This window comes from Anolis carolinensis, chromosome 5 (assembly GCF_035594765.1).
Source record: "Anolis carolinensis isolate JA03-04 chromosome 5, rAnoCar3.1.pri, whole genome shotgun sequence".
Lineage (NCBI taxonomy): Eukaryota > Metazoa > Chordata > Lepidosauria > Squamata > Dactyloidae > Anolis > Anolis carolinensis.
This window is the reverse complement of record NC_085845.1, coordinates 72,084,569-72,110,690: the sequence shown is the minus strand read 5'-3', so window position 1 is coordinate 72,110,690 and position 26,122 is coordinate 72,084,569. Positions and strand designations below refer to the sequence as shown.

The window sequence follows — 26,122 nt, the reverse complement described above, 5'->3', positions numbered from 1 at the left end:
AGAAATGGAGATGAGCACCAACCCCCAGAGTCAGACATGACTGGACTTAACATCAGGGGAAACCTTTACCTTACTGTATGTACATATATATTTTGGACTCCAACTCTCACAATTCCTAACAGCTGAATGGCTCTTAGGAATTGTGGGAGTTGAAGTCCAAAACATCTGGAGGGCTGAAGTTTGCCCATGCCTAGTGTAACTGCTCTGTTATTTAATAAGAGTATTCAGTGCTTTGCCTTACATAACATAGCTGGGTGTTAGTTGCCTTGAGAGTCCCAGTTATAAATAGAATGAATGAATGAACAAAGGGAGGCTTCTTTTCCAGGCAAGGTGCATGGAATCCAGGGCAGTGCAACCCAAGCGGGAAAAAGAAACAGGAGACTGATCAGTGTGGCAGAGGAGAGACAGAGAGACTACATTTCCCAGAAGGTTTTGCAGCTCAGCTTGCATTGGTGGTGGCTCTTTGCCCGGCCCAATCAGCGCCCAGGAAAGCGGCGTGGATAACGGCGTGCCTGGGCCAGGTATTCCGGAGGAAGGCGACGCGATTGGGAAGCCATGGCTTCATCCTCCTCACCATCATCTTTCTCCTCGCACCTGCCCTCACGGGGCTGCCTCCTTTTCCTCCTCTTCCTCCTCCTTTGTGTCCAGCTCGGGGAAAGCCAAAAGAAGAAGGAGGTAGACTCGTTAGCTTCTCGGGGTTTCCATCCCTCCCGACCCTGCCTCCCTCTTTCCAGTACAAAGGCGACAACAGGACCCAGCAAACCCTTTGCCCCCAATTCCCACTACACGGCCAGCCCCTCGTGTCTTGAATCAAACACCTTCTCTCCCTTCCTTGCGGTCTCAGCTGTGCTCTTTGTGTTTCATCACCTCCCTTTCTGTTTTCCTGATGGTGGCTCTTTTTTGTTGATTGATTGTAGAGTTTCCAAATTATTATTATTATTATTATTATTATTCAAGACACGAAATCCAGCATATATATATCTCGTTTGCTGTGTCATACTCTGTCTTTGTGTCAATAATAATAGTAATAATAATTATTATTATACAGGTTGAGTATCCCTTTGGGATTTTCTTTTCTTTTGGAGTTGGGTGCCCCTGCACTTGCATATGATGTAGCCCTCTATTTCCTGTACATATAGGTAGCTGGGGCCCCTTCTACACTGCCATATAAAATCTGCTTTGAACTAGATTATATGGCATTGTAGTCTCAGGGCCCTTCCAGACAGGCTTTATATCCCAGGATCTGATCCCAGGCTTTCTGCTTTAAACTGGATTATATATGACTGCTTCCTGCCTGGGGGAATCTTTTGTTGGCAGGTGTTAGCTGGTCCTGATTGTTTCCTGTTTGGAATTCACCCTTTTTTAGTGTTGTTCTATATTTACTGTCCTGATTTTAGAGTTTTTAAATATGGGTAGCCAGATTTTGGGACCTCCCTGTGGTGCAGCAGGTTCGAATCAGCAGTTTGAATCTGTGGAGCAGGGTGAGCTCCTGTTGTTAGCCCTAGCTTCTGCCAACCTAGTAGTTTGAATACATGCAAATGTACGTAGATCAATAAGTAGGTACTGCTCTGGTGGGAAGATAACGGCGCACCATGCAGTCATGCCAGCCACATGACTTTGGAAGTGTCTACGGACAATGCCGGCTCTTCGGCTTAGAAATGGAGATGAGTACCAACCCCCAGAGTCAGACACAACAGGACTTAATGTCAGGGGGGAAACCTTTATCTTTACATAGCCAGAATTTGTTCATTTTCATGGTCTCCTTCTTTCTGTTAAATTGTCTACATTCTTGTGGATTTCTGTGGCTTCTCTGTGTACACATTTTCATTGTTTTCTCCTTTTTGTTGAAATTGTGTACACAGAGAAGCCATTAAGATCCACAAGCATGTGGACAATTTCAACAAAAAGGAGAAAACAATGAAAATGAACAAAATTTGGCTACCAGTATTTTAAAAAACCTCTATAATCAGGACAGTAAATATAGAACAACACTCAAGGAATTAGGGGAATTCCAGACAGGAAACTATCAGGGCCAGCTAACACCTCCCAACAACGGATTCCCCCAGGCAGGAAGCAGCTAAGCTTTAAAGCTGCAGGGCTTTACAATCCTAATCAAGCTGGCCAATTGCAACTTGCCTCAAACAGACAAGAGTTCTTTCTCCCACCCTGAACTTTCCACAGATATATAAACCTCACTTTGCCCAGTTTCCATCATACCTCACAACCTCACAACTTCTGAGGATGCCTGCCATAGATGTGGGGAAAACATCAGGAGAGAATGTTTCTGGAAAATAGCCATACAGACTGGAAAACTCAAAGCAATCCAGTGTAGTCTCATATAACCCCTTTCAAAGTAGATAATGTGGATTATCGGCTTTGATCATCAAGATTGTATGGCAATATAGAAGGGGCCTTAGAGACACCCAATCCTAAACACGGAAGTCATTTGTGTTTCATATGCACTGTATGTGCACAGCCTGAAGGTCATTTTATGCACAATGTGTTTTTTAATAATGTTGTTCAATTTTTGCATACGTCAAACCTCACTTGAAAGCAAAGGTATTGCTATCTCGGCCACCCCAGATTTTGGGATCTTGGATTGTCATATTCAGTCCCTTCCTGGATCACGGACTTCTTGTCTGGATGTTCCCAGCGCACTTCCACACAGCCATATATATAACCCAGAATATCAAAGCAGGAAATCCCACAATATCTGCTTTGAACTTGGGGCCTTTCCACACAGCTGAATAAAATCCCACATTTTCTGCTTTGAACTGGAATATATGGCAGTGTGGACATAGATAACCCAGTTCAAAACAGACATTGTGGGATTTCCAGGCCTGATATTCTGGGTTATATGGCTGTGTGGAAGGGTTAGATTAGATAATCATACCTCATCAATTGTCATTCTCAACATTGGGACGTCACGGGGCTGTGTGTTTAGTCCTCTGATTTACACTTTGTACATATATGATTGTATCCCCATCCACCATAGCAACATCTTTACCAAATTTGCAGGTAATGCAACTGTGGTAGGGCTTATCTCAGAAGGGGACGAGTCTGTCTGTCGGTATGAGGTGGATTGGCTGCTGTCGTAGTGCAGAGACAATAATCTGGTTCTTAACATCAATAAGTCCAAGGAGCTCATAGTGAACTATAGAAAGAACAGACCAGAAATCCAGCGCTTGGTCATAAATGGAGACCAAGTAGAGCATGTGGCCAGTTTTAAGTTCCTGGCTGTGACTGTTAAGGAGGATTTGACCTGGGGCACTCATATGCCAGCGTTGGTTAAGAGAGCCCAGCAGAGCAGTTGCTCTCTTCCCCTCTTTAGAAGAACTTTATAGCCCCCCCCCCCCCCAGCCTTAAGTTCAGAGCATTCTTGGAGATCCATTTCACCTGGCATTTTCTTTTTCTTTTTTCTGAATTATTGTCATCTGGCAGGCGGTACAGGGTGACAAAGACAAGACAGACTGAGAGATAGCTGTGGCTATGTTGAACTACATGGTTTCGCATTGATGAGGCATTGGGGGCCATATGTTGGTGGTTGAGGTGTGGAGGAATCGGTGTCTTGTTATGTGGTGTGTGCTGGGGAAGCAATAAAGCTATTCTATTCTATTTCTGGATGAGGGATGCTCAACTTGCACATTTAGAGGTTCCATTTATAGAAATCTTTGGCCATTTTCTGCCTCCCCAGCAGTTCTGCGCAGCAATGAAAGAAAATGTCAGGCTGGATCTGCGCTGCCATATAATCCAGTTTCTGAATCCATTTTATCTTTATTGAACTGGATTGTATGGGTCTACGCGGCTATATTCAAAGTTCAAAGCAAATGATATGGATTCAGAAATGGGATTATATGGCAGCGTAGTTGGGGACCTCACTTTGTAGATCATCTTCACAAGTACCAAAATATATTCAACATTACAAAGGCTGGATCTTCATTAACAAATAATTCAGTTCAATGTGGGTAAGATGCATTAAGTAGGTCTACACCAGGCATGGGCAAACTTTGGCCCTCCAGGTGTTTTGGACTTCAACTCCCACAATTCCTAACAGCCGGTAAGCTCGTTGGGATTTCTGGGAGTTGAAGTCCAAAACATTTGAAAGGACGAAGTTTACCCATGCATGGTCTATACTGATCATATAATGTAGATTCAAACTGCATTATATGGCAGTGTAGATACAACCAAATTTTTGATATTGCTAGTTTCTGTCTAGTGATGTCATGGGATCACATGGGCTGGGCTGTGGCGCAGGCTGTTGAGCAACCAACTGCAACAAATCACTGTGACCATGAGGTCATGAGTTCGAGGCCAGCTCGGAGCCCCGTGTTTGTCTTGTCTTTGCTCTATGTTAAAGCATTGAATGTTTGCCTTATAATGTGATCCGCCCTGAGTCCCACTGTAAATAAATAAATAAATTGAGGATTCTGAATTACAGTGGATCCTTTGTATTCACTGGAGTTTGATTTTAGGACCACAACTCCCTCTCTTTGTGGATAGCAAAATCCATGGATGCACAAGTGTCATTATAGTGATCCTGATATAAAAATAAAAAGTCAAACATATTTTCAAGCAATGGATGGTTGAATCAGCAGATACAGAATCCATGAATACGGAGGGCCACCTGTAATTGTGCCAATTGTAAGCCAAGCCAGAGTTCGCTTATTGTTTAGTTCCAGAACTTTATTTAAAAATATGAAACTGTTCATTTGCAATATCAACAAACTGTTAACTTCTTAAATCATGTACACATCAGTACTGTGCCCCCTGAAGTAATGAGGTGCGTAGTGTCCCTAGCTTCTTTCATCTGAAAAACAGCTGTGGCCTCTGAGCATGTGGATACTGTTTTTTTGTGGCAGAATCATAAATAATTAGGTGGAAGCAGAGGGAAGGAATTCCAGATCAAATAGTATCCTTCTAGTAACTGAATATTGCTTTTTCATCTTTTTTGCATTTTTTAATTTTGACGTTGCCACTATTTTGAAAATTTCTACGACTCTTAAGCCAGTCTATAACCAAATTGTTGATAGAAGTTTGTTTCTTGTCCTATATTCTTGCATTTTTCCCCTCCCCAGCTGTGCAATATCTACTCAAGAACTCAAATAACTGTTGTGGTTAACTTAATATCATTGGTGGTGTTACAATTTTGGCTTGCTTTGGATTAGCACTTTGCTTGAATTTTACTGTTTCAGAACCCAGACACATGTTCTTTCCCTCATCTTCTCCTATTGTTCATGTCAGGGACCCACTACTGTTCCTTATCAGGGCAAGTACAAAGTGTTGGGATTTTTTAAAGCAGTGAACAAGATGATATTCTGCTTCTGTTTCATGTCCAAAAGCCTGTTGGGGTGACAGTTGAATCATTGTTCAATATTCGCAATAAGATGGTTGCTATTGCAGTTGTGAGCCAGCGTAGCAGCTCAGTGGGTTCAGAACATGTCAACATACACTGCCGCCTTTTTTTAACGGTTTCCTGAGATCACTGTCAAATATTGGGCTCAGCTCTTCCCCCTACCAAACCAGAGGAATTTCATTTACAAAAGGTCCTCCACATTTGTGGGTTTCAGTTTTGTGGATATGATAGTTCATAGATTTGCTTAAGAGATTCTCTTTAGGAGTCTCTAGGTTAGTGGTTCTCAACCTGGAGTCCCCAGATGTTTTTGATCATCAACTCCCAGAAATCCTAACAGTTGGTAAACTGGCTGGGATTTCTGGGAGTTGTAGGCCAAAAACATCTGGGGACCCCAGGTTGAGAACTACTGCTCTAAGTCCTCCAGTTTGACTTTATGGTCATCCTCTGCCATAGATCGACTATGGAATTGTGCTGGAGGATCTATGGATTCCAGGGAGTACTTCTCTGTCATCTGTAGATCCTCCAGTGTCATTTTTAGGTAGACCAAGAAATGCGTAAAAAAAAAGTAGCATTTTTATTCACTGTTTTTTCATTGTCATGGATCTTATGCCCTTAACCCCAGCAAATTTGGAGGGATAACTGCAACACACTGGTAAAGTAACATCTCTGGACTTAACATGAGTAAATTGCCCCCCACTGTTCTTCACCAACTGCTAATAGGAATTAGAATCCCCAATTTTAGTCGTAAGCATGGAAAAGAAGGGAAAAGAGCTCAAATTTCACATTGATTAGACAAATTAATTACCTCTGAAAACCTAAATGAGCCACTGGTTGCATTTGGACATGCTGACATTTCTAAGCCACTTTTTGTATACTACGATGTGAAGAGGTGTGTTGCCAGATTACCCGTTGGACATTCTCCCAGCAGGAATGGCTAAACCAACTGGGAAGAAAATGTACTTCCTGTTACATCTTAACTGGACCTGAATTTGTGCTTCTCTTTTGAAAGAAACCAGCTCAAAATCTATCTTCAAACTTTGGTTAGAGGTGTATCAATAGAAGAATCAGTAATAACGAGAAGGTTTGTTTTGCGGATAGTTGAGATGGCCCTACTGAAATGGACCAAATAGGTGCAGTCGGCCAGTATATATGAACAGGATCATCCATAATTCTCTGCTGATCTGGTTTGTTGTTCTATCTGAATGTGGCCACTGAATGAGACTGTGACTAATCAGCCTCTAACAATATATCATGATAAATATAAATTATTGGAAAGCAAGTTTAGAAATGACAAAAATTTGAAGTACGAAAGCTTCCCAGTGTTTTAACCACTTGTTCAGTGGTGCCTCTTGTCTCTTTAAATTCCATCCATTGTGACTCAGGATATACAGGCAGTCCTGAAGTTGTGAACAAGATAGGTTGTGTAGGTTTGTTCTTAAGCTGAATTTGTAAGTCAGAACAGATACTTTGAAAGTGTAACTCTAGCCATACACATATATAGCTTTGGATAGCATAGGGAAGGGTTAACACCCCTGAGGTGTTTGTTTTGCTGTTTGTGCCCCTGTTTGGAAGATTTCAGCTCACTTTCTGTCCTTGTGAGAATTGGATTTTGTAAAATTTGGCTTGTTGTGGAAACAAAGATTGGTAAGAAATTTCAGTGGAGACACTTTTTCCTTTTCTAGGGGTAGATTTCTCTTATTTCCTATTGTCTCACTCCCGTTCTTAACTATGAGTCATTTGTAAATCAGATATTTGTCACTCAGGGACTGAATGTACACATGAGCAGATTATCATAATTTAAGATAATGGTGAACACTATGGTTGCTGGTCTTGGCAGCTGTTAGATTAAAGTATTCAATCATAATTATATCTTGCCAGATTAATATAGGAGGGTTAATTTTCTAATAAATACAAACTGAATTTTGAATTGTTTTTAGCAGGGAACCATAGGACCTTATTGTTGTTTTAACATCTGTCTGTCCATCATCCTGGCCAAGGATATAATATTTATTTTGATGAAAGTTCAATTGAAAATAATGGAAGTGTGTTAGAAACAGGTTGTCAGAAGTTAAGGATCCCTTTCCAGAGCCCAAATAAGTGCATTGTGCAGTTCCTGAAGTGAAATCAAAAGGCTCTGCATTAGAAACCTATCTCCTTTGTTCTAAAAGGTGTCTGAACATTAACAGACTGGGAGATAAATCACCTTTCTCTAGGAGACAAATCACACACACTTCCCGAAAGTGGGGAGGGGAGCATTTTTTGACCTTCTGTGAGACAGGGAAAAAACATCTTTATTGGAAGGGTAGACTTAGCTGCTGCAGGATTTGTTTACAGTGTTCCCTCACTTATCACTGGGGTTACGTTCCAGGACCACCCGCAATAAGTGAAAATCCGTGAAGTAGGGACACTATATTTTAATATTTATACATTATTTTAGTAGTTATACACTATTTTAAGTCTTTATCAACCACTCATGTGTTGATAAATCACCTCCTTCTCCTCCCGTTGCTGCTTGGGCTCCTTTTCTTTCCCTTCAACTTTTCCTTCGTCCCTTCCTTAGGCTGTAAATTGAATTTTTTAATGATTTATAATAGTCTTTTAGAGTTTATTGAAAAACCGTGAAACAGTGAATCCGCGAAAAGTGAACCGCGAAGTAGTGAAGGAACACTGTACGTGGGAAGTTATGTTTGCTTGATACTAGTTACCTTGTGTTCAGGGCATGCTGGGCTAGTTTCAAAGTGTCCATTTGCTGGGCTTTGCAATCTTCTGTGTCAGTTTTTCTCAACCTAAGGGTCAGGACCCCAGTGGGGCAGTCACGAAGGGTTGTCAGAGGGGACGCCAAAGACCATCAGACATTCACATTTAGGTATATTGAGTATTCGTTCCAAGTTTGGCCCAGATCCATCATTGTTTGATCTTTTTGGATGTAGGTGAATTACAACTCCAAAACCCAAAGTCAATTCCCACCAAACCCTTCCAGTATTTTCTGTTAGTCATGGGAATTTTGTGTGCCAAGTTTGGTTCAATTCCATCATTGGTGGAGTTCGGAATGCTTTTTGATTGTAGGTGAACTATAAAGCCCAGCAACGACAACTCCCAAATGACGAAATCAATTCTTCTCAACCGCACCAGTATTCCAATTTGGACGTATCGGGTAATTGTGCCAAATTTGGTCCAGTGAATGAAAATACATCCTGCATATCAGATATTTACATTACAATTCATAATAGTAGCAAAATTACAGTTATGAAGTAGCAATGAAAATAATTTTATGGTTGGGGGTCACCACAACATGAGGAACTGTATCAAGGGGGTCACGGCATTTGGAAGGTTGAGAACCATTGTTCTATGTACTCAAGAACTGTGTATAAGGCATAATGTAAGAGTCCACTCGTACTATTGAAATTAATTCTAGTCTTGTCAAGTATTAGAGCAGTGATTTTTAACTATTGATATGTCAGGTATTTTGGGGTTCAACTCCTAGAATCCATTGCCATTGGCCATGCTGGCTGGGCTTTTGGAAGTTGAAGGCAAAAACATCTGAAGGACTGAAGGCTGAGAATTCTTATGAAAGACTGCAGATGGAGAAAAAGTAAAAGCAGTAAGAGAATCTCCATATAGGGTATCTTTTGTGGAAATTTAGCATTCTAAAACCTAAGGCAATAAGTCATTGAAAAAAGTAGTGGAGCATGTTCATCATATGCAGCCTATATTATTGTAACATAGTTTTTGGTTTTTTTCATGTCAGGAGCGACTTGATAGTCATGGGTGATATGTTCCAAGAGCTCCCATTGATACTAAAACCATGGATAAAAGCAAACCCTATATTTTGATTTTATATGAGCTGGAAACATACTATAGAATTGCACTGGAGGACCAAGAGATGACCACAAATAGTTCCAGGGAAAATATTTTTGAAATGTGTGTAAGGCCGCTACCACACTGGTTTCTATTCCAGGTTCTGATCCCAGATTATCTGCTTTAAACTTGAGTATATGAGTCTCTACTGCCAGATAATATGGAATAAGAAGATAATCTGGGATCAGATCCTGGCATATAGGGACAGTGTGGAAGGGGCCTAATTGTAATCAGTGGATAAGAGGGTTATGCTATATATTTATTATATTAGAACAATGTTGTGGATCCTTCTAGGTCAAAAGTTGGCATAAACATCAAGTCAGAATGAAACCACATAAAGTAGAAACAATTGTTAAATTGTTTGAACAGTTTTCCAAATGGCACCTACAGTATGTCTGAGAGAAAATAATGTCTTTGTTGCAGATAGTCCAAGTCAACTCTGTTACTGCTGTTGCCTGATCCTGAGGTTTTTTCTCCCTTCAATTGCTTAAATCGCCATGGTGGTCCATGCTCTTGTTATATCACGAATAGATTACTGCAACTCGCTCTACATGGGATTACCTTTGAAGACTGTTCAGAACCTTCAACAGGCAGCAGCCAGATTTCTCACTCGAGCGGGGTACAGGGCGCATACAACTCCCCTGTTACGTCAGCTCCACTGGCTGCCAGTCCGCTACCAAGCACAATTCAAAGTGCTGGCTGTGGCCTATAAAGCCCTAAACAGTTCTGGCCCAGCTTATCTCTCTGAACGTATCTCCCTCTATGAGCCAGCTAGGAGATTAAGATCTTCTGGGGAGGCTTTGCTCTTGGTCCCACCTCCTTCGCCCATGTGGTTGGTGGGGATGAGAGACAGCCTTCTCAGTGGTGGCCTCTCGGCTGTGGAACACCCTCCCTAGTGAAATTAGATCAGCCCCCTCCGTCCTGACCTTCACGAAAAAGCTAATAATGTGGTTGTGGGACCAAGCATTTGGCTAGTAATTTTCCAGTGCAGTAAGTAAACACGGAATAATGCAATGACAATCTCGGATTATGATACAGGATTGCCTGATTTTAATGGCTTTAATGTTGGTATGTTTTAGTGGTGTTTTTAATGTATTTGTTTATTTTGTTGGATGTATGTTCATGTGGCATCAAATAGTTGCCTATTTATGTGAGCCGCTCTGAGTCCTCTACGGGGTGAGAAGGGCAGGGCATAAATGTGGTAAATAAATAATAAACTAAAAGAAATGCAAGAGGCAGTGACTTCATTCTTGTTTCCAGTGTTCCTTCTCCACAGCCAAATGTAGAGATGCCAAGAAAGCTAATTCAACTAGGAAGGGAAGTAGCAAGGAGTAAGAAGTGATAGTGGTGTGATTATACAAAAAGCACCATATATTAGGTAGAAAAAACTTGCTGTCTCCCCTTTCTGGCAATACAAGTAGCAGTCATATAGCTCAATTTTTTAGTTCTTAAGTCATACCAAAAGTGCTTTAAATGTGAGACCAACTTATTTACTCCTTTCTTCTAAATCCAGACTTCTGGGACACTCCAGAGAGCAGAATCAAAACTTTCTGTTTGCTAGACCTAGACTTGTACTTGAAAACCTATAATCCTTTTCCCCTTCACTCATTAGCTATGGATACTTAATTGGCCTTCAAAAGCTTTGGAACTCTTCCTGGTTTTCTGGAGGCTGAGCCAATTCTTTTTTCATTTCCTTAGAGATCATGGGGCGAATTGCATCTGGTCTTGGCGGCCTGATATGCCAGGTTCTATTTTTAATGTGTTGATCTTACCTGCGTTAGTATTAGGAACAATATTTATTTGCAACAATAAGTAGTCTCCTTTCATAACTGTGTGACCTCTGCGTATGTTTTCTAAGTCCTATGTGCTTTTTTTCTTTTCGTTTCAGCAGGTAGCATGCATGTAATTTCCCATTCTCTTTTTGGATTTAAAGCTATAAATTGAAACTTTGTATGCACTGTCAAAGGAACATCAAGAATATAAATCCTCGACTATTTGTCCTCACATGTGAGGACAAATAATCAAAGTACTTTTCTCCCTGCGGTGTGAGAAAATGAATATTCCTTCAGAATGTTCTCTCTGCATTCAAATATCCTGAAATGTTGCACAGGAATTATTTTGAAGAAATAATGTGTATTCTACATTGGAAAAAGTGTTCTACATTGGAAACCAATTTTCTGCAGACAAAACAGAAGTTTTTAACCAAAAAGTGCTCCCGCTCCCTGCAATAACCTCTTTGCTACATTTCAGGATATCTAATCCTAAGTGAAATTTGCAGTTGGTTGTCACTGGTCTGTTATGCTACCTGATGAGGGTTCCCAATTGTCAGGAAACCTGTTTTTTGACCAGAACAAAAAATTATTAATGTTTTTTTTTTATTTATTACAGTATGTGTATCCCGCCCTTCTCACCCAATAGGGGACTCAGGGTGGCTTACAATAAAAGCACATATATAAAAATAATACAATACATTACAAATCAATTAAAATTAATACATTAGACATTCATAAAAGTACACTTATAAATATACAAATTGGCGCGTTCCGAGTCTAAAAGACTGGGTCTGTCATTGAGTTCCAACACACATAGTAATAGTTAATGCTGCTGTTATTGTTCGAAGGCCTGGTCCCACAACCAGATCTTAACTTTTCTACGGAAAGATAGGAGGGAGGGAACCTGCCTGACTTCACTTCGGAGGGCGTTCCATAGGCGGGGAGCCACTACTGAAAAGGCCTTGTCTCTCGTCCCCGCCAGCCGCACCTGTGAGGCTGGCGGGACCACCAGCAGGGCCTCACCTGAGAATCTTAAGCTTCGAGGTGGGTCGTAGCGGGAGATACGTTTGGATAGGTAAGCTCATATTCATGAACTTCCCCATTCTTGTTCTTCACAGCATAGTTTCAGTGTAAGCTATTTATTTATTTATTTATTTATTTATTTCCAGCATTTATACCCTGCCTTTCTCACCCGGGGGGACTTAGGGCAGTTTACAACAGTTGGCAACATTTAATGCCAAGAACATAATAATAAAACAAAAATAGTACATATCATCAATTAAAACTATAAAAATAAAAAACCTAGGTATTGGAAAAGGGACTATTTATTTATTTACCCCACTCTTCTCACCCAGAGGAACTCAGGGCGGCTTACAACAGTTGGCAAATTACATTGCCCAGAATACATTTAATAAAACAACGACATATCAATAAACAATAAAACAGTGCCACATCAATTAAAACTCTAATTAGACTCTATTAAACCATGAATTATAAAATTTAAAATGCATGTATAGTTAAATTCGTCCACTAACACCTTCGTGTGTACCTTGATTCATGTCATATCAACCTCAGATGCTACTCCTCAAACGCTTGAGTACATAGCCATGTCTTCATGGCTTTCCTGAAACCTAGGAGAGTCGGAGCTTGTCGAACACTACTGGGGAGGGCATTCCACAGCCGGGCCACTAATGATCTTAATAAGTAGTGGTGGCATCTATTCTGTAGAAAGGTAACTTGTTCTTGATATTTGATCTTGGTATTTTATTGATACGTTCTGCTGAATTAGCTGAGAATGTTCTAAAATGAGTAGTAGTTCTAGCCAAGGAAGTATGACTGTGGGTTCCAAATGAAGAACAAGTCCAATTCTATTTCTGAAGCACTCAGTTCTGGCCTGCAATTTATGTATTGCAGATTTTGCTAGTAAGAAACCTTGCTGCAAATCTTTCCAATATTGTGTAGTCAATGATACATCCTCCTCAGACAACTCTTCATTGCTGGAGCAAAGTAAAAATGTGACATTTGGAAGTGTCTCATGGATTCGGTTCGATAGGCAGCAATCCAACATTTTCATCATTGATCTTGTCTTCAATTTGAAAAACTATTTTTTCTCCTTGATTTTTTTTTTGTGTCAGGAGCAACTTGAGAAACTGTAAGTCGCTTCTATTGTGAGAGAATTGGCCATCTGCAAGGACGTTGCCCAGGGGACACCTGGATATTTTGATGTTTTTACCATCCTTGTGGAAGGCTTCTCTCATGTCCCCACATGGAACTGGAGCTGATAGAGGGAGCTCATCTACTCTCTCCCCGGGTTGGATTTGAACCAGCAACCTTCAGGTCAGCAACCCAACCTTCAAGTCATCAGTCCTGCTGGCACAAGGGTTTAACCCACTGCGCCACCGGGTTCTCCTTCTCCTTGATGATCTATGTTGAACATATTTAAATGGGTAAAGATATCTAATAGACATGGTAATTTTACTAACCAGAAAAAAAAACCTGGATAGTAGAGATGAGCAATTTGGCCAAAAGGTATGTCGTTTTGTGTTCCATTACCAGCTGGCCCCTTATTTTCTTTACCGGAAATTACTCGGAAGGGGAGGGGAGTTTCCATTTTCATTGGTCAGATATTTGGCCCATTGGATACAATGGGGAAGTTTAACGGGTCAATCCTCAGCCATTTTAAGCCCTGTCTGCATGAAACCTACCTCAGTTTTAGATCCCATTTATGACTGCAGTCCTGCCAAGTTTCAAAACAATTCACCAAACTATTGATTTTTAAGAATTATTTTAAGTTTTAAATATAACATATTTTAAAATAAGACAAACTGCAAGAGAGGATCTTGGGAATTATTGTCGCCGGTTGTGTCCATTCTCAGCCAATCAGAACATGAACACCACCAAGCTTTTTATTGACTGAGAGAGAAAAACATTAACTCCCATCATGCTCTGAGAGGAAATTTTCAATGGCCACACTATGCAAGGGCTGCTGGGAAAGCGAGTTCCAGGGCCCTGGAAGGAGGGAAACTTCCAAGAAAAAATGTATGGAAGCTGCTTTTGCGAGGAGAGAAAAAGACACGGCAGATTCCCCCTGCCTCAGGTGTATTTAACTCGTTCCTCTCCAGAACAGGAAAAAAAAAATCATGCTCTATGAATCCGTTTTCCTGGACTTTTCATCTCCTTCCTCCCTGTTCCGTTTTTGAAAATTATTGAAAACGGCCCACCGAAAACTACAATTCTTTTCGTTAACAATGATGCAGTCCTAACTCTACTGGATAGTTAAGGTGAAATTGTTTCTTCATGAGAAATGATCTTGACTCTCAATTCCCAAAAATTAGAGAAAACTTTATGGAGCAGCAAAAGTTGAAGGTGTTCATTGATCGTATTTTGAGCAGAGCTGCTCAGAAAATCTTGATTTCAGTGATTTGCTTTTTATAAAATTCAAAATTTGGAGTAGTTCATTTAAGGCCCGTTTTAGGTTTTCAGATATTTTCTTATCAACTACAGCTTCACTGTGCATGTAGCAATGATACCATGTCACTGATAGTATGATTTTCTTAATTCATGCCAAAAATTCAATAAGCTTTCCAGACTTGGTTCATGCCTTGTCTGTTTTAATTCCAATACTTTTCAATCAGTACATATCATAAGTTATAAGCATGCTTAAATCATTAAATGCTTCTTCCGCTGTAGTGTTGTTTACCAATGAGATGAAAATAAGTCTTTGAAAATATTACATGATCATATCTAATATAGCACAATAAGGTTGACTTCCTTGTTGTGTCTGGCTTTTACCCAGTTGCAGAACAAAATAAGGGAACATGCAAATTCTTTCTGATAACTGTTCCTTGATATTGTCTGACAATCCATTAATTCACTTCTTAACTGTGTCATTTGACAAAGTAGTAAGGAAAGCTCTGTGGCAGCTTTCTCATTGAATTTCGCAGCACCTAATATACATTCTTCAGCTGTTCTTTGCAGTTTTGTGACTCGCTGTTTGTGGAAAAACTTCAAATGAGGCTCTTCTTACTACATTTTCATTGTCACAACTACTTGTCGTCTTTTAAAGGCATTCTCTTACTTTCCTGCTCCTTATTTTGAAAACATCAACAACAATGCACTTTGTGACATGTAAGCATAAGTATTGAGATGTCTTCACAATTTTGACAGTTTCATTGGTTCATTGGCCAATATAACATAACCTAGCACACACTGTGGTAGTGACTTGTCTCCTGGGCCTGTGCATGTGAAGCTAATTATCAGGGTTTTGTTTTTTTTTTGCTATAATAGCTGCACTTTTTAGGATTACTAGAAAAAGCTTTATTTTGCTTTGAGCCAGATTCACTCCCATCAACTTCATCAGTACTTCTGTGTTTCAGATTTAGCCAACGATCCATCCTGAGGTTCAGCCAAATTGTATTATTATGAAATTAACTGCAATAACATCAGAAAGTTACTTTATCCAACAAGAGCTAAACTGAAGAAGAAAAACAATAATTTTCAATAACCCACAGTTATCATTCCAAAGTCTGTTCATGCATTCACACTGACCGACTCCAACCTGTTTGTTTGGTTTCATACAGTAAAACGCTTCTGGTGTGAGAAAATAGGCTGTCTACAGAGACGTTTCCCAGGGGACGTCCAGATGTGTTATCCTGTGTGGAGGCTTCTATCATGTTTTCTCATGTCTCTCATTTTTATGCTAGAAATAATATCATACAAAAGCTCACTGGCACAACCTGGGGATCACAACCAGATATAATGAAGACATCTGCCCTTGAGCTTTGCTACTCTGCTATTGAATATGCATGTCTAGTGTGGAATATATCTCACCATGTTAAAACAGTGGATGTGGCTCTTTTTGAGACATGCTGCATTATCACAGGATGTCTACGCCCTACACTGTTAGAGAAATTATATTGTTTAGCCAGTATTGCATCGCCTGTTGGGAAGTAGCAGCCAGTAATGAAAGAACCAAGGTATGGACATCTCCAGCCCATCCTCTGTTTGGATATCAACCAGCAAGCCAACACTTTAAATAAAGAAATAGCTTCCTAAGATCTACAGAGATACTTGCAGGAACACCCCAGTAAGTGAGAGTCCAAAAGTGGCAGGTTCAAACCTGGAACCTCAATCAGTGGCTGATACATGATGAAAAATTCCCTCCTGGGCAAACAGAATACTGGGTGACTTGGAAAGCGTCAAACAGACTGCTCTGGCACCACAAGATGCAGAGTTAACTTTAAGAAATGGGGCTACAAAGTGGAGTCTACGACATGCGAGTGTGGAGAAGAGCAAACCACAGACCACCTACTGCAATGCAGTCTGAGCCCTGCCACCAGAAGTGGCCCTATGCGCACAGGAGTCCGACTGGGCTCCTGTGCGCAGGGCTTCCATCGCTCGCACGGACGGGCGGCTTGGGTGCCTTACGTACTGCACGAGCGAGCAAAGCCCTGCGCATGCGCACTAGTCCTGTCAGCCAAAATGGGATTTGCTCGCGCGTTGACGTAAGGGGTTCACTTGCACATGCGGTGACCGCGCGAGCGAACCCCTGCACATGCACAGAAGAGTCACATCGGCCATTTTGGGCAATGCAACTTCTCTATGCATGCGCAGAGATCCAGACGTGTAAAAAAGAATGCTTGGTGGTGGTGGGCGACGGCCGCGGCGCAGCAGCACCACCATTACACGGGGACGTCTTGAGTGTGCCCGCTGTTGGTGTGCACCAGCGGTGGGTGCCTACTTTGCCTCGCGGTTGGACCGCCTCTGCCTGCCACATGCACAGTGGAGGACCTCCTTACAGTGACACCAGAGGCACTCCAAGTGGCCAACTTCTGGTCAAAGGAAATTTATTATAATACCAAGTTTTTAACTTTGTGTTTTTTTAGTACATTACAACTGTATTCTCATTCACTTCTGGAACAATAAATAAATAAATATTCCAACTTTCCATGAATACAGTCTACTTTTTAAAATGAATGTATTAGAGAAAATTCAGAAAACAGGTACAGAATTCTGGCAAGCAATTGACATTCTGATAATGCGATGGCATAACATGGACAACACTAGAGTTCAGTGCAGCTTTGAAGGCAGCTTTGGCATGAAATACCATGTGCTTTTTCTTAAACCCTCAGCAAGGGCTAAGGGGTTTGTTTTTACTATCAAACAGTTATATTCCTAATCTTTGAATGATTTGAGGCATTGTAATGGCAGAAGACGTCTACTCTTTGAAACTGTGTATTACCAACCATCTCTGTTCATCTATCTTTCTTTCTGAACTGCAAAAGTTCGTATTTCTTTAAGGCTTTGCACATCCTCATGAGGACATTGTGGTCACAACTTAATAAAAACCTGGAAGATGCAAGGTAAAAAAAATGGGTAAAGAGAGTAAGAGGTAAATCCTACAGTTGTCAAAGAGACATTTCTTCATTATTCTTGAAGCGCTTTCAGTTTGTTGTGGAAGAACATTTGTCACTTGATAATAATTTAAAACAAAATAATTATCCAGATATTTACAAACACATCCTCGTCTGTCTGTATCCGTACTTTCAAGTTGCCTGTTAACCAGACCTAATTTTGCTTGGCTTCTGAGATCAGATAGGATCTTGTGTCTTTAGAATATGTTACCAAAAAGAAGTACAGTTTTTCTCTCCATGTTTTGCTCAGATCCTAATCTTTGTTTTCTGGAATACCATTGTTCCAATCTTTTGAATGGAGTCTTCTGCTTTGCAGTGCTTGCATACAAGACATGAAAGTTCTAGCAGCAGCCTTCTCTTTTGCAGAAATGAAAAGGTCTCCTTTTTAGGAAAGATAATCTAGCTCAACATGCTGTGTGTGCATAAAATGATCGGAATCAGCCTTTGGATCAATTTCGTCTTAATTGTGCTACATTTGACTCTTAGCCAGGGTGCTATTACAAGAGGCCAAATGGATGTCAGTAAACACCAAAAGGTTAAGGTGTCCTCTTTTGCATTTTTGGAGAAAGTTCAGAAGCTTGCAGAGATTCTTGGTGAAGGTAACATTGGCAAACAAACAAGTGATGGATAGTCATTTTCTACTGGAAAAAACCAAGAAAGGTAGGGGACCCTATTTTTAGATTTTCTTTTAGAGTTGTCTTTAGATTATATTTGCCCTTCTGATGCTGTCCTTTGTAAAGAGTATGATAAATAACAATTTTTGAACATCTCAGACCATCTTCTTTAAGTTACATCCAACTTGGTGTTTTCAGAAAAGAAGACTCACCATAGCATTTGCATCGCAAACTACATAACCCATTGGCATCTAAATAAACTTTTGTTAAATTTATTCACCCATTTTCTTTTTGCTACTCTGTGTCCTGTTTAAAAAATATATATACTTTGTTTTTGTTTTGCATGGAAGATTTTATTTAGGTAGGGCTGAAATCTGACTTGTATGTAGACAGTGTAATCTGAAGCTGTTTTTCCAATTCAGCAGATAATTTGAACATGAGCTTTAAACATGCTTGCTTCTGTTGTCTTTTGTTGTCTCTGAATTATATATAGAAACAATGCAACAAATTGTTCATAAAAGCAAGGTTCTAGGTAAAATAACACTGGGTAAATGTCTATTTTAATTTAAAACTAACATGGGGACCCAGTGGTACCCGGGTTATTACAAGAGGGCATTGTTTGTTTTGGGATGTTAGGTCATATCACTGAAGTTTGGTCCAGATCTATTGTTGGCTGGGTTCAGTGCTGACTGGATAAGGGTGAACTGCAGTTCACAGATTCCCAGGGCAATCACCCCCAAACCATGTCAGTATGCACAGTTGGCCATGTTGGGTCTGTGTTCCAAGTTTAGCCCAGATCTGTCGTTGGCTGGTGTAACAGATTAGCCTACCTTATAAGGTTGGTGTACAGGTAGTTTTCAGGTCTTGCTTGCAAAAGCTAAGCAGAGCAAGGGGGAGGAGTGATCAAGCAGCCATTACTGAAAGTGCAGTCTGATTGGCTGATGTAAATGGGGAAAGTTCCTTAGCAACTGGAGATGGGCAGAACCAAAGTAACAGTTGGAGCTATGCAGCCAGAAGAATGATTCTTTTCAGTAGGGGGGTGGTTTTTGAAGTGTGAAGACAGAGATAGGTTTGGGATCTCTGGTTTTTTTGTTGTTTTTTTAAAAAAGAAACCTCTTTGAGGAATATAGTCAAAGCCTTCAGGGAAGAAAGGCTGAGAACTATATTGAGACTCTATAGTTTAGAGTGCTGATGTTAAATCCCAGGAGAAGTGGATTTAAAGGTTTAAATTGTACTGTTTGTATTTCCTGTATGAAAGAATATATTTCCACAGAAATCATGTTATAAAACCTTTCATTGTAAGAATTAACCCTAATTTTCTGTTGAAACCACTACGCTTTTTTACTGTTCAAATACAAATAAACAACTTCTTGTTTTTTTCCTCCCATAAAGTGTCTCGTGTAACTCCCTAACTATCCCAACATAGAGGAAGCTCCTGAATATAACATTGGTTGCAGTGTTAGTAGTGGTAATGAGTTTGAATCCTCCATATATCGGTGTCAGTAGGTGGCGATTCGTCTAGCACACGTCAAGTCCTCTATATTTTCGGTGGCTGCTGAAACCAATCCTCTGCAGCTGGGTTCAGGGATCTATGGATAAGAGTGAGCTACAACTCCTAGATCCAAGGTCAGTCACCTCCAACATGCAGAGTTGGCCATGGTAGGTCTATGTGCCAACTTTGGTCCAGATCTGACGTCAGCTGGGTTCAGTGTTTTCTGGATGCAGGTGAACTATAACTCCCAAAATCAAGGTTCATTCCCCCAAACCCCTGCAATATGTTCAGTTGGTCATGGGGGCTTCTCTGTGCCAAGTTTGGTCCAGATCCACTGTTGGTTGAGTTAAGAGTGCTCTCTGGATTTAGGTCAAGTATAATTGTAAATCATGTTGAATTTTCTCCAAACCTCTTGTTCAGTTGCTGATCAATTCCTCTGTTAGCTGTGTGCCATAGGAAGGGATCGGAATGGGTTAAGTTAGAGGCAGTGGGTGGAGTCATGCAAATTAAGGAACCCTGGTATGTCTGTCTGGAGGAAAATCAGAACATCTAGGATTAAATAGTCCCTGCATGAAAGTCTTCACTTGGGTGGGGGTTAGAATGGTGTTTGTAGAGGACACTGGCAGGGTTTGGGCTACATATTCATGGTGCTCACTATAACCTGCATGTCAGTGGAGGGAGGGCCATAGGTGTCTCCTGCTCAGTGGGAAGTATAGATGTTTGTGGAGACGGATGCTGTCTGTAAGTGGACACCTCCACATATGCACATATACATTTTTCACTTTTATTACTGTGTGTGTATAGATATCAACTTAGAAAAACGATTGAGCATAATATTGAATCTCTTTTGTGGAGAGGGCATAAAAACACCAGCACCACCTAACTGTTGTTGTACCTAGCCCACATTTGACTTGTTTGTTTGTCAGAAGGTCATGGGGGACTGAAATCCAGATACACTACATCCATGGCATTTCCTGCATCTACCCAACTTGAACTCTATCGAAAAAAGAGATCAGATTAGTTTGACATGACTTGTTTTTGATAAATCCGTGTTAACTATTAGCGATGACCGCATTCATTGCAGGCAATAATTAAGCATACACTTTTTTTAAAAAATCAGGATGAAACAGATCTAAGCAGTAGGGTACCTGAAAAATATTTGTTCCCTTCCTTCATCATTCAGTATCATGGCTGACAGTTCAACTATATTGGGCTGCCGTATGAAACTTGTTATGGAAGGAACTCTTTACAAAATGGCATTCATTACAAAAGGTTGTTGCTCTAGTTGGATGATGGATTACTAGAAAAACCTGTAAGAGACATTTTAGATAGATACCTTGGGGCTATCATCTCCCATCATCACTTCTCTCTGACCATCTTCATTACTAGCAACCTTTTTTATGCTAACTACTACTACTCTGCCACAGCCTAAATAATTCCTTCTTCTTTCTGAAAGCATGTCTGGGAGTGTATTCCCTTCCTTGTTTTTTTAAACATTCAAGCACAATATAGCTTTTCTGCTTTTCTTCCTCTTCCAAGATAGCTGATGCATCATTTTCACTTCTGTTCATGCATCTTGAGGCAAATAAAAGCATCTGGAACACTTCTCCTTCCTTGGCAAGTATTTCTGATGGCTCTGAAAAGAAAAGTGATGTAGTAATTTTGCTGATGGATCACTGGAGAAATCAATTGAAGAACAAGGAAAAGCTTAGTGAGGTGATGTGGCAGACAGTTGACCGGATATGAATGTTTTAATAAACTAGATGAATGCTACTGATTACTGGCAGGTTATAGTGGTGAAGGGTTTGAGTTATGAACCAGGACATCCCTGGATCAAATCTCAGCCATGAACTCATCTAAGTGGTTTTAGGAAAGGCATTATCTCCTAGCCACTATTGAATCCAAAGATAATGAGAGACTTCAGCTACTTTACAAGGTTGTGGGGGTGATTTAAATGCTAAAAGTACTCTGTAAATAACGGTTATTACTAGATATGAAATGATGACACTGGGTATAATGGCAAATAATTTGAACTAGATAATATCCACATTTTCCCCGTCTTCCTACCATTGTGTGCCATTATTATTATAAAGATAGGGTGGGTTAAGTGAGAAGAGAATGTATTATGCCTCCTCTAAAAATTGAACACTGGAGAAAATATTGGATGCTTTGTATTTATTAATGCTAAGTATTTAATGGACATGCGCGTTGTCCATGTTGATTTTACAAGTTGCATTTTTCAGTTTTGCTATTTCTCAGAGTATACAGAACAGTAGATGATAAAAACACTAGAATTCTGCAATAGATAAAGCCAAGTCAGTGATCCATCTCATTTTGGGGAGGGGAAAATAATAATAGTAAAAGTAATAGTAATAATAATAATAATAATAATAATAATAATAAATATAATAAATATAATAATAATAATAATAATAATACATCACACAGCCCTAAACACTTGGGAAGTGTTCGACTTGTGATTTTGTGATACGAAATCCAGCATATATATCTCTTATGCTGTGTCATATTATGTCTTTGTGTCAATAGTAATGATAATAATAATGTCCCCCGAAACCCGTGCTTCCCAGATTTTTTTAAAAAACATTTGCATTGTGGTCTATCTCAAACATGGTGACAAACCACAAAATGCAATGGCGAAAGAAATTAAATGAAATACAATCAATATAATAGTCAATTTGGTTCTTGCAGCTCATTATTAATACTGAATTCATAGCCAATATTAATCAAAGTGAATTAAAGTATATTTAAGGTTCATTTATATATAAATGCAATGAATAGGGATTATGTGTGTGGGGAAATTGTTTGACAATGAGTGGAGGAATTTTAATTAATTTAATATTTAACGAAGTATTAATTTTAATTAATTTGAACCAGTTTAATCTATCTATCTAAATAAACTAAGTTTCTGTCTGTCTGTTATCATAACATACTCAGATTCATGAGCTGTAGAGTATGTTTGGAATAGTGCCTGGAATATAGGAAGTCTCTGAGTTACAAACATCCGTCTTACAAACGAGTCATATTTAAAAATGGGGTGAAACAACAGGAAGTGAAGGAAATATATCCCAAGAGCGGGAAATTCACTCCTGAATGCGTTATCATGGGTAAAAGATGTCTCCGGTGAAGCTTTATCTTCACTCTTTGTTTTCACAACAAGCTAATTCAAAATTTCAAAATCCATTTCTCACAAGGACTGAAAGTGAGGTGAAATCTTTTGAACAGTGGCACAGACCACAAAACAAGCACCATAGGGTTTTAACTTTTCCCTATGCTTTAAAAAGGTGTATTTATGGCTGGAGTTACACTTAAAAATGTACCTGTTCTGACTTACAAATAAATTCAACTTAAGAACAAACCTACAGAACCTATCTTGTTTGTAACGAGGATTGCCTATACAAGCTATGTGATATACACAAAAGACACTTCCCAGGAGGACCTGGGAAGAAGCTCATTATTTATTCTTTGGATATTCAGCACATTTGGAGAGTATAATTAGAATAGTCTGACCCAAATGATAGGCCCTACAGCAATACACTAAATTCAGTTGGGGAGGAGTGGGACCATGTCAATTATATTCAATCAGTCCTACAGCATACTGTGACATATCATTAGATTTCACTGAGTTGAGTTCAAGAATCATTAAACAGACTAAACATGCCAAAGGATCACTGACTGAATCAATAAAAGGGGCGACTAATGCTTCTTTGCAACAAGGCATGGGTCCAATGTGATTGAAGAAGGCAATTGTATGATCTCTACTGAAAATGTCTACCCTGGTTGGGAGAAACAGTTCTGCAGAGTGGAGGACATTGAGTACTTTGGGAAAATGCTTTAATGATACAGAAGGATTTGGACCAATAGTAAAAGAACTTCATGAATTCCATATGCTGGATTAAAATTGAATCTGTGTTTATCCACTTAATGCTATTGAGAAACTCAAAAGGAAGCTTATACAGAAGCTATCTATCTGTTTTTAGTATAAGTTTATGTAGGTCAATTCCAGTTTGTATATGTGTTCTGGAAGGCAGAATTACACTTGACCCACTAAACCAGGGGTCCCCAAACTAAGGCCCTGGGGCCGGATGCGGCCCATCGAAGCCATTTATCCAGCCCCCACGGCACAAGGGCAGAAGGGGGTTGGGCTAAATGACCCAAGGGGTCTCTTCTTCTCTTACAACCCTTATTATTATTATTATTATTATTATTATTATTATTATTATTATTATTATTATTATTTTATGACACAGCAAACAAGGTAGATATGCTGGATTTCATATCACAAAATCACAAGTCGAACACTTCCCAAGTGTCTAGGACTGTGTGATGTATTTTCGGATGATGCGCGCAGATCCCAGCAGGGTGGCCTTTTGCAGCTGGCAGATCGTAATTTTGTCAATGTCTATTGTTTCCAAATGCTGGCTGAGATCTTTTGGCACGGCACCCAGTGTGCCCATCACCACCGGGACCACCTGCACTGGTTTCTGCCAGAGTCTTTGAAGTTCAATCTTGAGGTCCTGATAGCGGCTGAGTTTTTCCTGTTGTTTTTCGTCAATGCGACTGTCACCTGGGATGGCGACATCAATGATCCAAACCTTGTTCTTTTCCACAACTGTGATGTCTGGTGTGTTGTGTTCCAGAACTTTGTCAGTCTGGATTCGGAAGTCCCACAGTATCTTTGCGTGCTCATTTTCCAATACTTTTGCAGGTTTGTGATCCCACCAGTTCTTTGCTGCTGGCAGGTGGTACTTGAGGCATTATTATTATTATTATTATTATTATTATTATTATTATTATTATTATTATTATTAACATTGAGGCTGGGTGGTCATCTGTCAGGGGTGCTTTGCTTGTGCTTTCGGTGCACAAAGGCAAAGGGGGATTGGACTCAATGGCCCAAAGGGTCTCTTCCAACCCTCTTATTTATTGTTGTTGTTGTTATTATTATTATTATTTATTGCTCGGTGGCCAACTATAGTCCGGCCCTCCAATGGTCCGAAGGATCGTGAACTGGCCCCCTGTTTAAAAAGTTTGGGGACCCCTGCACTAAACCATCACATGTTCTCAATCTGCCCCCGCCCTCTCCCCCACACACATACACACACACGCCTTGGATAGTATAGGGAAGGGGTTAGTGCTCATGTGGAGTTTGTTTTGCTGTCTGTGCCCCTGTTCAGAAGATTTCACCTCACATTCTGTCTGAGAATTGGGTTTTGAAAAATTTGTCTTGTTGTGGAAACATAGATTGTGACAAAGCTTCAATGGAGACATTTTTTCCCCATGATCACTCTTCTAGGAGTGAATTTTCCTTCATAGGGGTAGATTTCTCTCACTTCCTGTTGTCTCACCTCTGTTGTAAGTCAGATGTTTGTAATTTGGGCACTGCCTGTATGTGTCATTGCTTCTTTGGTCTGGATATGCAAAATACATTGTTCTCATTTCAATGAAATGGGGTGGCAGAAAGGAGATTTGGTACCGTACAGTGACTTATGTCAGTTTTTGTTGGATTTTAACATACTGTGAGGAGTTCTGCCATGGAAAAAGTTTTAAAAGTAGTTTGATGGTCCAACTTTTGTTTGTCATTCACAATGAATGAAATGCAGTGCTTATACAGCCCCAAAGCACTCCTGTAATTAAATTGTCTGAAACTTTGTCCCCATCCCAGATGTCTCTAGTTGGCAGCCTAGCTTCCATAAGACAGATCAGCAACTTAATTGATCTCTCCCCCAAACTCTTCTGCAGTTGCCGAGCAGCCACATGGAAAAGCAAGACTGTTTGCCCTGATATTAAGGTGGTGATGAGTAAATGTCATTGCAATGAATTGGTCAGAGCAAAGATGTCGATGTTCTTGTTTTTGAAGCATCACATGAATTTTAAAATTCCATGATGCTTCATGGAAAAACGAGAAAATATGTATAGATATTTAATATTTATAGACAGAAGTGTTTAAGTGGGGATAGAAGAGTTCTAACTATGTGGATGAAAAGGTTTATGAAAATTAAGTTATGTATGTGCATTTTAGTTGTAAAGAATATAGAGATATTTATAAAAGAGCCCTTGTAAATACTAAGTAAAATTACTGCACTGAAAATGACTTCAGGGATCTATGAAAAGGAGTACGTGTTCTGAAGCCCTAGTGTCTTGCTGAAGGACTATAAAATGGACTGACTTAGGAGCCTAACATTTCATATCAGTAATCATGAAATTCAGATGTGGAGTTATGCTTGCAGTAATCAGAACTAGAATGTAGGGAGTCATGTCATGACAGAGAAAGTGCTTGGACCATGCCATCTTAAGAACAAAACCAGGTTGGGAATTTTTAGTGAAGGATTTTCAGCACCTTCACTAGAATACAGCACCTACATTTGTATAGAATGTATGTATAATGAAAATAAGAGTCAAAATGAGGATAAAAAAATTAGAAACCAGTTGTGGGGAATCTGTGGTTGGAGATGTTGTTACAGCATCCATTGCCCGTGACTATAAACCATGATGGTTGGGGCTTGTTACACCACAGATTATGCTGATTGGAGTTTATAAGCATATGTGATGGAGAAGGATTACATGTTCTTGAGTGCTGTTGAAAAGAATAGCATTGAAAA

The 26,122-nt window shown here is 39.9% G+C and overlaps 1 protein-coding gene across 3 annotated transcripts in view; it reads left to right on the top strand.

Moving 5' to 3' along the window:
- The first annotated feature begins 485 nt into the window (after nucleotides 1-485).
- The window catches only part of tusc3 (tumor suppressor candidate 3), a 193,548-nt gene continuing 167,911 nt past the window's right edge, over nucleotides 486-26,122 (top strand). Inside the window, exon 1 of one of the 3 annotated variants that reach the window (XM_008111711.3) lies at nucleotides 486-675. In XM_008111711.3, coding sequence (XP_008109918.2) covers nucleotides 556-675 — 120 coding nt within the window. In that variant the 5' untranslated portion in view covers nucleotides 486-555. The remainder of the gene's footprint in view (nucleotides 676-26,122) is intronic. The other 2 variants (XM_003221566.4, XM_062981522.1) reach the window with 2 other exon arrangements.